A 15,739-nucleotide genomic window follows, 5' to 3' on the forward strand; every position below is an offset into this window, starting at 1 on the left:
TATCCATTTTGGTAATTAGGAACACACCCCTAATTGCTGTTATTTGGTTGTGGGAGTTTGGAAGGACATTAACTTATCTCCTGACCCAGCAAAATTTGAAGCAAACCTGGAAGGAAATATTTTATCTGGTTTTACTTTGTTGTGGTTTAGCTTGGGTGAAAGTCAGTAAATTAACTATTTACTGGGCATGGATCCCCATATGTTTTTGAAAACCCTAAATATTATGGAAATTTTTGAAAAATCTGAGAATTGGCTTATGGGCAAAATTTCCATCAATATTTATGTGACACTAGTGTGAGCATATGGATTCATTTATTCATTTATTTAAAAAATATTTATAAAACACCTACTATGTTCCAGTCACTGTTCTGGGCACTTGAGATAAATACCACCATACATTATTTCTCTGTTTGTGAACAGGCTTATTTTCCTTAGCAAAATGTCTTCAAAGTTGTGCCAGAATTTTCTTTTTTCAAAGGCTGAAAAATGTGCCATCACACGTATGTACCACATTTTGTTTATCCATTCAACGGTAGGTGGACACTTGTGTTGCACCTACCTTTCGGCTATTGCAAATAATGCTGATATGAACGTGGCAACTGCCATTTTTCTCTCTGCATGAAAACATTCTTGAGGTAAATGAATCAAGCAGTATCTAAGAGTAGAGAGTAAAATGTTCAAGTTCTTTCTCACCTTCCTCTCTGATCTATTCTCCTTACTCTCTCAGGTAACTGTAGCTTACCTTCCCAACATTTGTGCCTTCCATGTGGTTTCCTATGCATTTGCATACAAACATAGCATGTAAACACACATATGTCATAGATGAGTCATCTGTGTTATATATGTTGTTCTGTCATTTGCTTTGTTCACCTTACATGCCTTAGAGCATGAATAGGTAGGTGCCTAATGTGATCAAAACTGTTGATTGGTCCCTAGTTTTTAACTGGGCAATAGCTACCCACAGTAAAGACTACCTTCTCCAGCATTCTTTGCAGCTAACTGGTTGTGTGATTAAGCAAGCCATTGTGATGTAAGCAGAAGTATATGTGATATGTTCTAGATACTTTATCTAAGATGAAAGTGACACAAGTCTTTGTCCCATCTTCTCCCTTTCCTCCACCCTGCTGAAATGGGTGTGATGGCTGGACATGATGGTTAGAGCTTCATGTTGCACCATGAGCCAGGGACAAATCCTGGGTATGGTATGGCAGCTAAAAGGAACCTGGGTCTCTGAGGATTCTCTGGTGCAAAGCTACCATCCCAGCCTTGAATAGGCTACCTCTGAATTTGTGTGTGTGAAAAAAACAAACAAACATCTATCTGTATAAAGTCCTGTTATTTTGTTACTGTTACTCAGCGCCAAGCCTTATATTAAGTAATTTGTTTAACCACTCCTTATTAGGGAACTTTAAGATTGCTTCCAACATTTAGTTGTTATTAATAATGCTGAACATGTTTACAGTTTTCTTTAAGATAGATCCCTTCAAATTTTTGTCAGCTCTTTTTCATTAGATTTATTGAGGTTTAATATATGCATGGTAAAATTCACCTTAAACATACAGTTCTGTGAGTTTTGACAGATGTGGAGTCATGTAACCCCCACCACAAGCAAGATACAGAACAGTTTGTCACCCCTGCTCCCAAACCCCTCATATCCCTTTGTAGTCAACCTCTCTCATAGTCCTAACTCCAGGAAAATGCTGATCGCTTTCCTATGTCTATAACTTTGTCTATTCCAGAATGTCAGGTAAATGGAATTATACAGTATGCACCCCTGAGAAGGGTGACATGCAAAGAACTCGAGAAAATGAAGAAAAGAAAAACAAACGGTAGGCTATTTATTTTTAAGAACGGAAGTGAACCATTTCCTTGGGTTATTTAGCCAATGGGATTTTGCAAAGGCAGGCTTTTAAAAATAACAACCCCTTTTCCCTCATTATGGTGCTTTAGAAGGTACTCGTCGCTCCATTGTAATATTACTTATTTTAGAGGATTTTTCTTCTAATGAGCGGACCCTCCATGAAAGAACATTGCCGAATTGATCTAGTTCCTTGACCACTGTTTTAATAACAGTTTCTTCTTTTGAATCTAAAATAAAATAAATGAAAGTTTAGTGTCCATTATGACAGTAAAGGTATTTAATTATGATAGGTAAGCATTTTAAAAATGGTGTTTGCAAGTTTATAGTAAATGGAGATATTGATACTGTGTTTGAAGTCTACGCTTAACAAGGCCTGGGCTGTTTTTCTTGTATTTACCACTGTTTTTAGAATGATGGGTATTTGAAAGCATAAATGAAACATGGATTAAAACATGTAAGTATAAGACAAGTACAGGCCTGAAGCAAATAATGTCTTCTTTTAAACACCAGCTTGCCCTAGTTTTGTGGTTTAAAATAAAGTAGCTCTAGTACCAAAGCATTGAAACTGTTAAAATAATAACTGCTAAGTAAAAACAATACTGGGGAATTGGTTCTCCATTTCAGTAATTTAATAATTTGACCACATCTGTTCTACAGGAATATGAAATATAAATATTAAGAACTGTCATAATGACTTTCCCTTATCCCTCACTCACTAGATATAAATTTAGAAATAATCTTAATTTAGTTTACAGATAAGTGACTTATTTAATACAGTTGCTGGAGTTTAAAAGTTACAACAAATAAACATTTTGTACCTTTGACTTGGTGTTTGGAATTTATGGGCTCATACCATTTTGATTTGTCACATGTGGACTTGTTTTTTCTGTGAAGAGAAGAGTAAATTATTCCATTTTTTTCATTAGGGAGCTCATAAATAACTCTGAATTGGGAATACAAGTTTTGAAGTTTTAATTTCAATAAGATTAAAATTCTTATGTTTAACAGACATTAGTAAGCTTTTTGTAACCTCAGTATAGTGAAAGAAGAAATTAAATGGGTACTTATAATCAGAAATTCCCTTGTGACCAGCTAGTATCTCTCATCGAGCAATACTGAGACTCTAAGTTCTCATTCTGACCAATGAATACGTTTGACATGCCAGCTGTGCAGAAGGTACTAGACTATGTGCTGTACAAAATATAGAGCCAAGATACAAGCAGTTTACGCTGTTGAAAATAAAATGAAGCATGTGCATGTAAAAGGTTCCTTATAACATGGCATAAAAGGTGTTGTAAGAAAAGAAATAAATGAATGGTATAATGAGCACTTTAAAGGAGGGAGCAATCCCTGTTGGGTTCTTCTGAGAATATGCTGTTGGGCTGACACTAGTCTTAGAAGAGGCATAAGATACTACCAAGTTATGGTGTGACCTTGGACAAGCATTTAGTAATAGCCACTGGTTACCAAATACCTTTTATGTGCCAGCCGCTGTCATGAGCACATTACCTACATGGTGAGGCACTATTGTTAAAAGTATTTCAGAGTATGATTTTGGTGTATCATAGTTTTACTGATAAAAATACTGGGCTTTAAAGAGCTTAATCAATGTGTTTAGATTCACTCAATGGTGTCATTTGTACCCAGATTTGCAATTTAGGGGCTGTTGCTATTGGCTATCAATCTGCTGGTGCTTTTTCCAATGAAATCTTCTGTATCTTCATTGCCTACCTTTCAAGTGAAAATGTAATAATCCACTCAATACAGGGTACATGTGAGGTAACTAATCAAGTAATAAAAGAATAGCGTGTTATTATGAGAAATATGCTTCAACACTAAATCACAGAAAGCAACTTCCCCCTGGATTGGAGTAGAGGAATTGTTCGATGTTCTGTATTTAAATGTTCTATATGTTACTATAGATACAAATATTTTACATACTTAAAAATTTCATTTTGCTGCCTGTTCTCATTTCCCTTAGATGCAATAATAAATTTCTGAGGCTATATGGTATGATCTTTAGAGTAGGACATTCTAGAATACATTGTTAGCATACATGTATACTGAGAAAATTGAATTGATGCGAGGTTAATTTTTTAATTACTAGATTAATTTTTCACAAGTTAATATTTACCTTCCTTCTCCATCTATTAATGTGCAATAAGTTTCAATTTCTTTTTCTAAGAGTATTTTGGTATCTAAAAGCTGTTCATATTCCAGCTTCTGGCCTGCTGTTTCCATTCGGATCTGCTGGAGCTGTTCCTTCATCACCCCAATTTGATCCTGGATTTGCTGTAGCTGAAGGCGGTAATAGTCTTTGGTCTCTGCCAAGGAACATTCGTAGGAATGTTTCTGAAAGAAGAACAAAGCAAGACTTGCCTGTGGAACCCTTAAATAACATGTTCTTATTTTAAACATTCTCAAGGTGGAAAGAAATATTTGTATGCAATCAAAATCAGTGTTAGCAAAGTTAAAAAAATTTTTTTTTCTTTTCATTGAAAAAAAGTTTCTTAAAAATAAATGTTTGTGGTTAATGAGCCAGAAATAATGGTTATGGACAAAATTCTTGATATTTCATATATTTCTATATTTAATATATTTTCAGTTATATATACTTTGTTATCTAGTTCATTATATAGTGTACGTATTTACTTATACGTGCACATACAGATATTCAAATCGGCGATGATTCCTACAAACCGTGGCCACGAGGGACTGAAGTTCTATTTCCAAGGTTTGCAGATTGCGTTTCAGTTCCATCAGCTCATTTCTGGCCATTGTGGCTGCTCCCGTGTCATCAGAAATTTGCTGTTGCAGCAAAGCGCTCTGAAGCAGAATTGTCAGAAGCATTAGTGACCAGCCTGGTCGCTACAAAACAAACAAGCCCTTAGTGTGTGATTTGCCACAGACCAGACATACCTTCTCGTTAAACCAGGCCTTAGCCTCTTTGTGGTTCTGCTCGGCCAAGTCCTCATACTCAGCCCTCATGTTGTTCAACAGAACAGTTAGGTCCACTCCTGGGGCTGCATTCATTTCCACATTCACGTTCCCCCCTCCTGAACACTGCAGGACTTCCATTTCCTGGAAAAGGGATCAGTGTTGACATTCAGGGCAGACTTTTGAGAATCATGCTCTGCTGTGAAATGAACAGAGAACTTGAGGAAGGAAATCTGATACTATACAAAGCCACCCTGCAGTGTTCTTACCTCCTCGTGATTTTTTCTGAGGTATGTCAACTCCTCACTGAGCGTCTCACACTGTATCTCCAGGTCTGTTGTACAAAGGGTCAGCTCATCCATCAGTCTGTGCAGATTGTTGATGTCCGCCTCAATGCTCTGGTGCAGAGCAAGCTCAGTTTCATACCTGAAAGGTAATTAAAGAGCTTGAGAATTGTAATCATAGACAGGTGTAAAGGATACCTTCAGACATTTCATATGCTGGGAGATATGATGTCTGTACACACTTCTGAAGCTGACTGCAATGGCAAAGTGATGAATCACTTTTGATTACCTACTGATCTGTGAATATTACTTTGAAGGAGTTGTTTTTTAGAGTTGATTTTTGTCATCCAAATATGCTTAACTGTTGAATAAAAATGTTGCTTAAAATTTATGGTAGCTCTTCTGACAAGGACAGATTTAATTTCTTCAGCAATCTAGCCTGACTTTATAAAAACATGTTGGTTTTTAAAGCAAAAGATACGTTTTTACTCCAAAGGTAGTATTTCTACTTTTATTATAATTAATGACTTTACTTTTACCTACTTCAGCCTGAAGTCATCAGCAGTCAGTCTGGCATTGTCATTTTGTAGAATAATGCTGGCTTTACAGGTGGTCATGGAAATCATCTATTAGGGTAGATTGTGCAAAATGTTAAGTTCCCAAAGTCAAAGAAGACTCCATATTTAAGTGTGATTTTTATCTTCTTCACTTACCAAACATCTATATTAGTATAATCTTTTTCTACATTAAAGGAATCTGGATTTTCTTCCGAGAATAAATGTTTAGAACTTCAGAGCCAAAGTGTAAGTTTTATAATCATGGATACTTTTATTACTCTTGATTAAAAAGTGTGGGCTAAATATAAGGTCAACAAAGTGATTATATTTATTTTAAAACTTTTACTTTCATTCATTAACTCTAGAAATTTTTATTATAAGGCACAGCCCCAAGCACTAAGCATATATAAATGAGCAAATTCTACATCATATGCATTTGCTAAGCACATTTAACATTTTGTCTTTTTTAGGTTATGGGCACCACATCTGAAGTTTATAGTGAAAGTATGCAAATCCATATTTCTTACCTGCCTTTTAAGATCTTCAATGACTGAGGAATATCTACTATAGTCATGATCGAGTCCCTGGCAAGAACCAGGCCCATATCTCTCATACCAGCCCCTGATTTTCTGCTCAAGGTCTGCGTTTGCTTCCTCCAGAGCTCGCACATGGTCCAGGTAAGACGCCAGGCGGTCGTTGAGGTTCTGCATGGTCACCTTTCCGTTCCCAGAGAGGAGGCCATGCTCATTTCCAAGAAAACCAGCACAGATACCACTTCCCAGCCCTCCACCACTGCTGTAGAAACTGCCTTCAGAAGAAACACTCCCAAGAGTACAAGAAAAGCTGCTTCCGGCTCCTGACCCACTGCATACATTCCCAGCACCGAAGCCTATTCCTCCACCAGACAGCCGACCAGAGGCAGGTCGAGAGCAGACTCGCCTGCATCTGCTAGCAAGTCGAAAGGACATGGCGGCAGCGCAGCTGGGCGACCCTTTCTCAGAGAGGAGCCAAGCCAAAGTACAGCACCAATAGTAGTTTCATTGGCCTTTTATAAGATTCAGCAAGTCTTTTCAGTCTTAACTATGCTGATTTAAAATAAAATATTACTCACACTCTAATTGTTGTTTTTCATAACTGGGTGATTTTCAGTACTGTCCAGCTTGTAGGTGGAAAAGTGCCCAAGGATATCTTTGTATATGTGTCAGGTGGAGTAATACTGAATCATAGTTTCAAAGACTAAACTTAAATATGAGTAAAAATGTACAGCTTTTTTGACCTCTGGGATAGATTCCAGTTTTTTCCCTTTATGTAACAAAAAACTCATAAGTCAAATGAGAAATATCTACTGCTTTCGTCCTGCAAATGCTTACAGAGCATCCCTATCATTCATGCTTTATAAGAGTGGTTTCTTTCTTATTAAAATCAGATACTCTCAATACATAGTGATCCTTTGGTGGTGGGAGTTTTTTAAATTGATTATTTAAATTGAAAAATGAAATAATAGAAGTCCTGCAGTACTTAGCTTATCAATTTAACTAAAATTAATGAATATGTGGCCTTGACAGAATGTTATTTGTATTGAGATTTCTTGGTTGAGTCCAGGAGGAGAACATCCACTCAACTAATGTCTGAGTCTCCAAATTGTTCATTTCTCTACTCAAAAATATTATTTACTGCCTTTTATTTTAAATTTATGTATATAAGGCATTATGAATTATTCTGAGAAGTAATTATCAATTTTCATATTGATGAGTTAAATATTAATAGAGAATAGTGTTTTCATTATTTCCTGGAAATTTGATACTCTAAATAGATTAGTTGTTATAGATAAGCAGACTTTTTAATCTCTTGCCTTCATGCCCATGGGAAATTAACCTGTCTGGTTGGGCTTCATCTCCCTATTGGGCAAGTGAAAATAATAAAGTTGAACAGTCTCAAATGCATGTTAAACTGTTCCAGGAATTATGACTATAAAACAGTCTAAAAGGCACAAACATTTTGTAAATGTTAATTACTTAAACTATTATAATAAAGTGGCCATGTCAGAAAGGTCAGGTCTCTATAACTCATAACACACTCCTGTACAAATTGATTGGCCAATTGATTATGGGTTTGGGTAGTTTTGAAAGAGTAATTATTTTGTGAGTGAGATTTTTTTCAAGGTAGTTTATATTGACTAGTTTGAAAAACCTCCAACAGTATTGTCTCTGAAAGATATGGGATATTGGGTAGCCCAGAATGCATGGATTTTTTTAATCAAAATATTTTAAGATAATTAATATAAAACTGTAATTCAGACCACTTGCACAAGTTTAGAACAATGTGTAATGAGTTAAGTGATGCAGCTCATACTCAGAGGCTTGTTACTAATTTTATTGTGACCTGGTCAAAAGTTTAATCCTTAGCCTTTGTTTCTCATAAATAAAACAGTAAAAACAGAGTATGTTTTCAGTGTAATAGTTTTTAACTCTTGAGTTTCTTGGATAAGAGGTATTACAAGACTGCAAAGTATTATTAATGTAAACTACTGACCTCTAGGTTTTTTTATAAATAATAATTAACTTGTAATCTTTTGTGAAATGAGTTAAGCATATGTTATTAGAACCATTTTGGAGATGAGTGGCAACGCAGATCACAAAGCATTTTTATGTCAAAGCAAGACTGAAGTGTCTGATGCTTAATTTCTTGAAATATTGTCATCTATTTTTCATAAGGTCAAGTCTTGAGGTTTTTTTTAAATTATAAATTTCTTCTAAACTAGTAGTTACTATAGAAGTTTAGTTTAGTCCTTTCTGGAAGAGGGAGATAGACTTAACAAATTTTCTAGGCCATTTCTATCCATATATATTGTCCCCGAGAGTGGTTATTTTATTCATGACATATGTATTCTGGCAATTGTCAAGGTGAGGCCAGCAGAGTTTACCAGGTCCAGGATGTGATCTTGTGAAGGGAGGGCTCTGCATTGGTCAGATGTGAGAGGAAAACATGACCCTCTGTCCTAGAGCCATACAACTCAGTCTGTCCCAGCTTCTGCTGAACCTAAGCTCCGAAGGGTGGGGCCTACCAGTAGTTAGGAGGGTGGGGCCAGTAGATCTTCTGTGAGGGGAAGCACCAATCAGGGTTGGTGGAAGGAGGGAAGAGTGGCCCCAGCCCCAGAGCCACACAACTCAGTCACTGACACCCTCTGAGTCTGCCCAGACCTCTACATCCCTGCCTAGTCAGCTGACTCCTCAGTAGGGTGTGAGCGCCATAGGTGGGGTGACAGCGGGTCCAGAGTGTGGGGCTATTGCGGGGTTGTTGCATTTCCCCAGGATGATGCCATAGGGGAATGCTCCGTCCAAGAAAGATGGCATCTTAGGTGTGGGAGAGGGACTCAGCACAGGGATCCCAGTGGCTGTCCCTTCAGCTCTCTCTCCAGAGCCACAAACCTCAGTCCTTCCTAACCCAGCTCTCAGGTATGCCTCTCTCACTCAGCTGGAAACCAGGGTGAGTGGCTGTGAATGAGATTTTGTATGTTGACCCTTTAAGAGAGCACCTGTGTCTCTAGTAGACTCACACCTCTCCCTGTTGGACAGAATCTTTACTGATTTTCATAGCCAGATGTTATGTGGGCATCTCTTCCCAGCTCTGGTGTTCTGGGCTAGGGAACCTGGCCTGGGGTTGAGACCCCACATCCTTCAAGGGAAAGCTTTGTAGCTGAGATATCCCTCTGGATTGTTCTGTATGTTAGTTGTCATTCCAGTTCTGTCCTGGGTGGAGGTAAGTGTAGCTACTCTGCCACCATCATGGATCTACCAATCTTTCTTAGTGTAGGCAGTTAGCACTATAAAGTTCCATTTTAATACTGCTTTTGCTGTATCCCATAAGTTTTGGTATGATGAATATTCATTTCCATTTGCCTCACTATATTTTTCTATTTCCCTTTTGATTTCTTTGACCTATTAGTTGTTCAGCAGTGTGTTGTTAAATTTCTACATATTTCTGAATCTTCCAATTTTTGCCCTATTACTGATTTCTAGTTTCACACTATTGTGGTCAAAAAAGGATACTTGTTATAATCTTAGTCTTCTTAAATTTGTTCAGACTTGTTTTGTGGCCTAACATTGTGGAATTGACCCCCACGTCTCTCTCTTTCCCCTTCTACCTTCAAATATCACCATTTATAGTTTTTTCTTTATTTTTAGGATGTTTCTGATTCTACAATTCCTAATTTTCACTTCTACGAGCATGTTGCACTTAGGGATTAGATTTTATTAACTTTTATTCTCATTACCAGTACTTAGTGTGTGCTTAATAAGTATTTATAGGAGGAAGAGAAATTTACAATTTTACAGAAATATGAAAAAGACTCCAGTTAGTTTGTCTGCTAGATTTACACATAACTAGTGAAGGCCATTGAATTAAACAGAATAAATTAAAAACAAAATTCAGCTACAGTCTGGGTTATGTGTATAATGTAAAGATTGACCAGAACCAGTGAGGATGACTTGCAACAGGAAGAACTTTTATTGAAACACCACCATAGAGAAAGCCAAAAAAAAAGTTACTATTCTAAAAGTAGTTTGTCTTAATTCATTGGAAGAAAAGCAGAAAGATAAGAGGACCCTTATTCAGGAGTCTGGCTTCAGTTTGGTATTTTAACTTAGGGTCATTCTTTTGGGGTACAGGAAGGCACCCTCTGCTCACTCTTCAAGTTGGTGGCTTTGGTGGATTTCTCCTCCACGGTGTGAACTCTGGATGAGAGAACTTTGCCACAAAGATCTATTTCTTCAACAATTGTTTTAACCACAGTGCCTTTAGATGAATCTAAAAGGATACATACGAATTGTTAGAATTTATCGAATTCACAAAGGGGAAATAATCAAATTGTCATTTGCAACATATACAAATATACACTGAATGCTCAGCACTACTTTTGTTTACCTTTTATCTCATTTCCTGGTCCTTTGTATCCTTTTGATTTAACACAAGTGCTATAAAAATATAGAGAGTTTGTGTTAATGATTTCACTCTGTGTTTTGCTGAGGAAACTGAAAAATATTGACTTAAGGTGGGAGAGCATTGGATTCTTAAATAACACTAGAAGGGGTTTAGATACACATGATGTAGGTCATACATACTTTTTACTTGGTTGCAAAAATCTTTAATAATCTTAAAATAAATAGTTTTCTCAATGGAAGCAGTACTTACCCATCTTCTCCATCTAGCAGGCGACAGTAGGTCTCGATTTCTTTCTCCAAGTGGACCTTGATGTCCAGGAGCTGCTCGTACTCCAGTTTCTGGCCCTCGGTCTCGGTTCTGACCTGGTGCAGCTGCTCCTCCAGGGCCCCGATCTGAGCCTGGATCTGGGCCAGCTGCGCACAGTAGTTGCCTTCCGTCTCCGTCAAGGAGCACTCCAGGGAGTGTTTCTGAGGATCAGTAAGACAGGTTAGTAGAAAATGTCACAGTGTTATTTTAGCGTTAAGGCAAAGCGCATAGATATTTAAGAGTTAGTTTTACATAATACTAATAACAATATTTACCAAAAAGATTCTACTTGTTCAATATTAACTATTGCCTTTATTATACGTCATACTATTTTTACCTTTGAGAATAACACAGTTGTTGGTGAATGTTACTCATGTGCTCAGGAGTGTTAGCAAAGATGAAGTGGTGTCCTCACAGGACACAGTGTGAAGAAACCTCCCACCCCCGATATAGCCTGTACTTGTTGAGTCTGACACAGTTTGCCATTCCCCGCCCCCCCAGAATAAAATCCCCCTAATCTTTGCTACCTCATTTCTAATCATGTGACAGCCTTGTCTCATGAAGAATGCAACTCTTTTATTAAAAAAATAATCCTGTAGTGAACTGCATATACTTTTCAGACATAGATTGACCCAAAGAAAAGGAAGACCTTTTTCAGCTTTAAATCGTTTGATTCATTGGCTTGTGAATCCACATCGAATATCCCTCAGAAGAATGCTTGCTGTAATTTTACATGGAATAAAGATGAAAGTGTCTCCCCTTTCATCTGCAGTAACTTTTACATAAAGTCCTAATTTTATATACACTCTTTTTTTTTTTTTTTTTGTGGGTAAATCTGGAGGTTTACTAGCATTGTGAAAAAAAAAAAAAAAGACTCGGGAGTTAGAAAATCTGGAGAGAAGTTATGGTTCCTTCTTATCCAACTGTGGGACTTTGGGAAAACTGCTTAACTTCTTTGAATCTCAGATTCTTCTTTAGGAATTAATGACATGAATTATAAAGTCTGCTCTGCCCAAGCCCCAGGGCTATTGTGGACTCATGTGGGTGAAAGTGCTCGGCAAACCCTTAATAAATAAGGTTATTATTATCATCATGCATGTTCAGCTTTGTAGGCAGCATTCATGCCTCTACTTTGCTTCCTGTTTATGCCACTTAAAAAGGACCTTGTAAGTGCTCTTAATTAAGAGGCCAAAAAGAATGCTAGATGAAGAAGCTAGGAGGGGTACAAATGTATTTTTGCATTCCATGGGCAGTGGTTTCTGATCTGTTGACTTGGGAGAGAAGATCTAGGGTAAAAACTTTCTTTTTTGAGTATCTCAAAATAATTGTATTTGCTAATTTCTGATGTTTCATTATAATTAGCATCTAAGTATATTTTCAGGCCAAGAGGATTCTATCCTGCAAAATGCAAATATGTATTTCAAACATAGTAATTAATGGATAATAATGAAAGTAGGTACTATCATGTGGAGGAAAACTCTCTTGGAATTTTTCTCATCTTCTAAAGCAAATCTTTAATTTTTTTTTTCTTTTTTTACTTACCATTGCTAAGAGGGACTGAAGTTCAATCTCCAGGGTTTGAAGAGTCCGTTTCATCTCAGTAAGTTCATTTCGAGCTGAGGTGTTGGCGCCAGCATCATCAGAAATCTGCTGCTGCAGCGAGGCACTCTGAAACATCAGGCGTCGTATTAGGGTGATGTTTGGTCAGCACCCAGGGCCAGGTAAGCGCCCCAGCGTGGTCTCACCTTCTCGTTGAACCAGGCCTCTGCGTCCCTGCGGTTCTGCTCGGCGAGGTCTTCGTACTCAGCCCGCATGTTGTTCAGCAGAACCGTGAGGTCCACCCCCGGCGCCGCGTTCATTTCCACATTCACGTTGCCCCCAGCTGCGCACTGCAGAGCTTTCATTTCCTGGAAAAATTATTTAACCATGTTAGGATCTGAATATTTTTTTAAAGGAGCCAGGCAGATGTGATCCATATAGTTAGAAACTTTCCTTAGGGTTTGTTTCTTTTGAGGGAGATGAACAGGAACATTTAAAACAACCTAAGCCAGATGGGGAAATGGACAAGCTCCTCCTTGAAATCGATTTAAGACATCACATTTGTCATCTGAAATTCATTTTTAAAAATTGGGAGGAAGGCAGATTGTGACATCGAGGGAGATAGAGCATCTACCTCCTCGTGATTCTTCTTGAGGTAAGCCAGCTCCTCGCTCAGAGTTTCCAGCTGGATCTCTAGGTCAGTTCTGCACAACGTCAGCTCATCCAAGACCCTGCGCAAACTGTTGACGTCCGCGTCCACGCTCTGATGAAGGGCCTGTTCATTTTCAAACCTTAGAACATATTTGAAAGTTTTATCACATTAGTCATATCACTTTTTAGGTTATCATAAAACTCAAATGAAACTCTGAGGTCAAACTGTTTAAAATATACTAAAAAACTTCAGTCAGATCATCCATAATACAGTAACTTACTTTTTCTGAAGCAAGAGAATGGAAATAGTCCAAATTCTCTGTCATATGATCTTGACATTCACTTGTTTCAGCCCCCAAACTTCCCACATAAAATATATAATTCAGGTAGTTATTCTAATATACATTTAGTTTAAAACAAACAAATAGAAACAAAGAATTGGGCCAACCGCAATGGCCTGAATAAAAGATTGAAATGCTTAGATACAACTTTTGAAGCTTCTCTTCAGCTCTACTTACTTCAGTCTGAAGTCATCAGCTGTTAGTCTTGCATTATCATTTTGCAGGACAACACTGGCATTACTTGTAGTTGCAGAAATTATCTGATAAGTGGAGAGTTAGTGAAGAGTGAGGAAATAGTTTTTAAAAGTTCACATTTTCTTCAAAAAAGTAACCTGTGAAGTAATAGTAATATTTCTGGAATTCTGTCTCCAATAGTAAGATGATTTATTTGAAAATGGGAAATATAAGTATGGCCTCTTTTATTCTCCCACCCACTCATAAAAAAAAAAAAAAAATCCCAAAACAAAAGCTCTTTCTATGGAAAAACTTATAAATATATAGCTGGAGACATTGGGCAGATTTTGATATTTTGGTATTATTAAAAGCATAAACATGCATACCTCATACCAGGTGCTAGGTGACACATGTTCAAATATTAGAATTTTAATATAAATTATTCTTAATATTAATAATGAAGTACAGAACGTTAGAAGTTGAGGGCAAAGCCCTGCCTGCAGTGGGTGACTGCTTACGTTTGTGTGGCTGCCTGTGGCTGAATACACTTATCAGTCTTAACCCTCATGACAGTGTGTTTCTTACCTGGTTCTTAAGGTCGTCAATTATTGGGAAGTATCTGCTATAATCATGATCAAGACCACGGCAAGAGCCAGGCCCAAATTTCTCATACCACCCTTTGATCTTCTGCTCCAAGTCCGAATTGGCCTCCTCTAGGGCTCGCACATTCTCCAGGTAGGAGGCCAAACGGTCATTGAGGTTCTGCATAGTCACCTTCTCATTGCCGGAGAGGAGGCCATGTTCATTCGCCGTGAAGGCAGCACAGAAAGCACTTCCCCCGCCAAGCCCTGCACTATAGCCTCCTGCAGATGAGTTGCCCCCGAAGGTACAAGAGAAGCCACTTCCAGTGCCCAGCACACCGCATGTGTTCCCAGCCCCAAAGCCAGCTCCCCCACTAGACAACCGCACCGAGCCCACGCCCCCGCAAGAACCCAGGCGTCTGGAGGAAGAAGAAAAGCGCACAGACATGGTGTTCAGACTGGAGCGCTTGTGTCTGGAATGAGGCTCTGATGGTGAATGTCCTGCTCAAACAGTCCTGTTTGTCCTTATATACACATTATGAGGGTGTTTCTCAATGAACCTTGCTACCCATAGCCAGCTCATCGTGAATTATTCATAATAGCGTGATTTTTTTTTATTTTTTAATGAATGTCTTTACCCTACTCTGTCCATTTCTGTAGGTGGATAGTTACCTTGGGGTTATCTGTTATCTCTGAAATGGGACAGGGAGGAGTATCATCAAGATTATTATAGTGGTACATTTCAAATTTAGTATGAGTAAGTCTTCCTGTCTTCCAGGCTTCAGGAGTATAACATTCATGTAAGAATAAAAAAATGTGATAGACAAATTTCTCTTGAGTCAACCAACAACACTGCATTTTTTCTTACCAGCAAGTGAATATCATAGTCATGGTTTTCCGTGGATAAGGTGGTCTTTTTTTCAGATATGTTGAAAGTAATTTTAAGGACCATGGCCTCATGGTACCAGAAGAAGGAGGCCAGGTCTTAAATGAAAATTAAAGAATTAAATGGACTCTTCTTTGATTCCTATCCCTCCTGAGTTACCATTTCATCTTTACCAGTTTTCTGCCTAAGCTCTGTTGCTAACCAGCTTACATAAAGGTATTGGTTAACTTGTCTGGGCCTCAGTTTCTCTATCTGTGAAATTAACTAGACTATGGCCTGTAGGTTCTCTTCTATATCTAGATTTCTTGTAATTTTACATTTCTTCTTTTCATTATTTCTAGAAAAATTGCTGCATTCACATCCTCCACTTTTCACTTACTACTCACTCCTGAATTTTGGCCCCACCACTTTATGAAATTAATGTCTCAAAGATTGCTAAAACCTTACATCTATCCAGTCACCATTTCTCATATTTATTCTCCTATGCTCTCTTGGACACATTTGATACTGACCACTCAAGTTTTACTGAGTTTTGAACAATTGCTTTCTAAGAAAGTTTCTGTATCTCTGCTCCTCTTCTTTCTTCCATTCATACAGTTTCTTGCTCTAAAATTTGCCATTCCTTACACTTTTGCACTTGGAGCTCCTGTTTTGTACACACTCTCCTTTGGTGATCTCATC

At 37.8% G+C, this 15,739-nt stretch overlaps 2 protein-coding genes across 2 annotated transcripts; both read right to left on the reverse strand.

The window, feature by feature from the left end:
• Window positions 1–1,928: 1,928 nt before the first annotated feature.
• Window positions 1,929–6,607, reverse strand: LOC149998426 (keratin, type I cytoskeletal 26-like). The gene is made up of 8 exons (XM_090257797.1): window positions 6,167–6,607; window positions 5,626–5,708; window positions 5,068–5,224; window positions 4,781–4,942; window positions 4,562–4,687; window positions 3,996–4,213; window positions 2,680–2,747; window positions 1,929–2,088 (listed from the first exon to the last, which is right to left on the reverse strand). The coding sequence occupies exons 1-8, from the start codon at window positions 6,605–6,607 to the stop codon at window positions 1,937–1,939; spliced, it is 1,407 nt and encodes a 468-aa protein (XP_090113923.1). The 3' UTR covers window positions 1,929–1,936.
• Window positions 6,608–10,287: 3,680 nt separating this feature from the next.
• KRT27 (keratin 27) lies at window positions 10,288–14,620 on the reverse strand. The gene is made up of 8 exons (XM_090257563.1): window positions 14,177–14,620; window positions 13,595–13,677; window positions 13,060–13,216; window positions 12,632–12,793; window positions 12,429–12,554; window positions 10,830–11,047; window positions 10,563–10,612; window positions 10,288–10,445 (listed from the first exon to the last, which is right to left on the reverse strand). Exons 1-8 carry the CDS (start codon window positions 14,618–14,620, stop codon window positions 10,288–10,290), a joined length of 1,398 nt encoding a protein of 465 aa, XP_090113689.1.
• Window positions 14,621–15,739: the final 1,119 nt, after the last annotated feature.

This window comes from Furipterus horrens, unplaced genomic scaffold, assembly GCF_987537825.1.
Source record: "Furipterus horrens unplaced genomic scaffold, mFurHor1.1.pri manual_scaffold_11, whole genome shotgun sequence".
Classification (NCBI taxonomy): domain Eukaryota; kingdom Metazoa; phylum Chordata; class Mammalia; order Chiroptera; family Furipteridae; genus Furipterus; species Furipterus horrens.

Excerpts from the sequence above, each read along its gene's own strand:
- KRT27 (XM_090257563.1), bottom strand. The coding sequence starts at position 14,620 with ATGTCTGTGCGCTTTTCTTCTTCCTCCAGACGCCTGGGTTCTTGCGGG. Across the intron at positions 13,217-13,594 it reads GCTGATGACTTCAGACTGAA|GTTTGAAAATGAACAGGCCC; the intron begins GTAAGTAGAGCT and ends ATATGTTCTAAG. Across the intron at positions 10,613-10,829 it reads CTGCTAGATGGAGAAGATGG|CACTTGTGTTAAATCAAAAG; the intron begins GTAAGTACTGCT and ends ATATTTTTATAG.
- LOC149998426 (XM_090257797.1), bottom strand. The coding sequence starts at position 6,607 with ATGTCCTTTCGACTTGCTAGCAGATGCAGGCGAGTCTGCTCTCGACCT. Across the intron at positions 5,225-5,625 it reads GCTGATGACTTCAGGCTGAA|GTATGAAACTGAGCTTGCTC; the intron begins GTAGGTAAAAGT and ends ATTACCTTTCAG. Across the intron at positions 4,943-5,067 it reads TCAGAAAAAATCACGAGGAG|GAAATGGAAGTCCTGCAGTG; the intron begins GTAAGAACACTG and ends TCCCTTTTCCAG.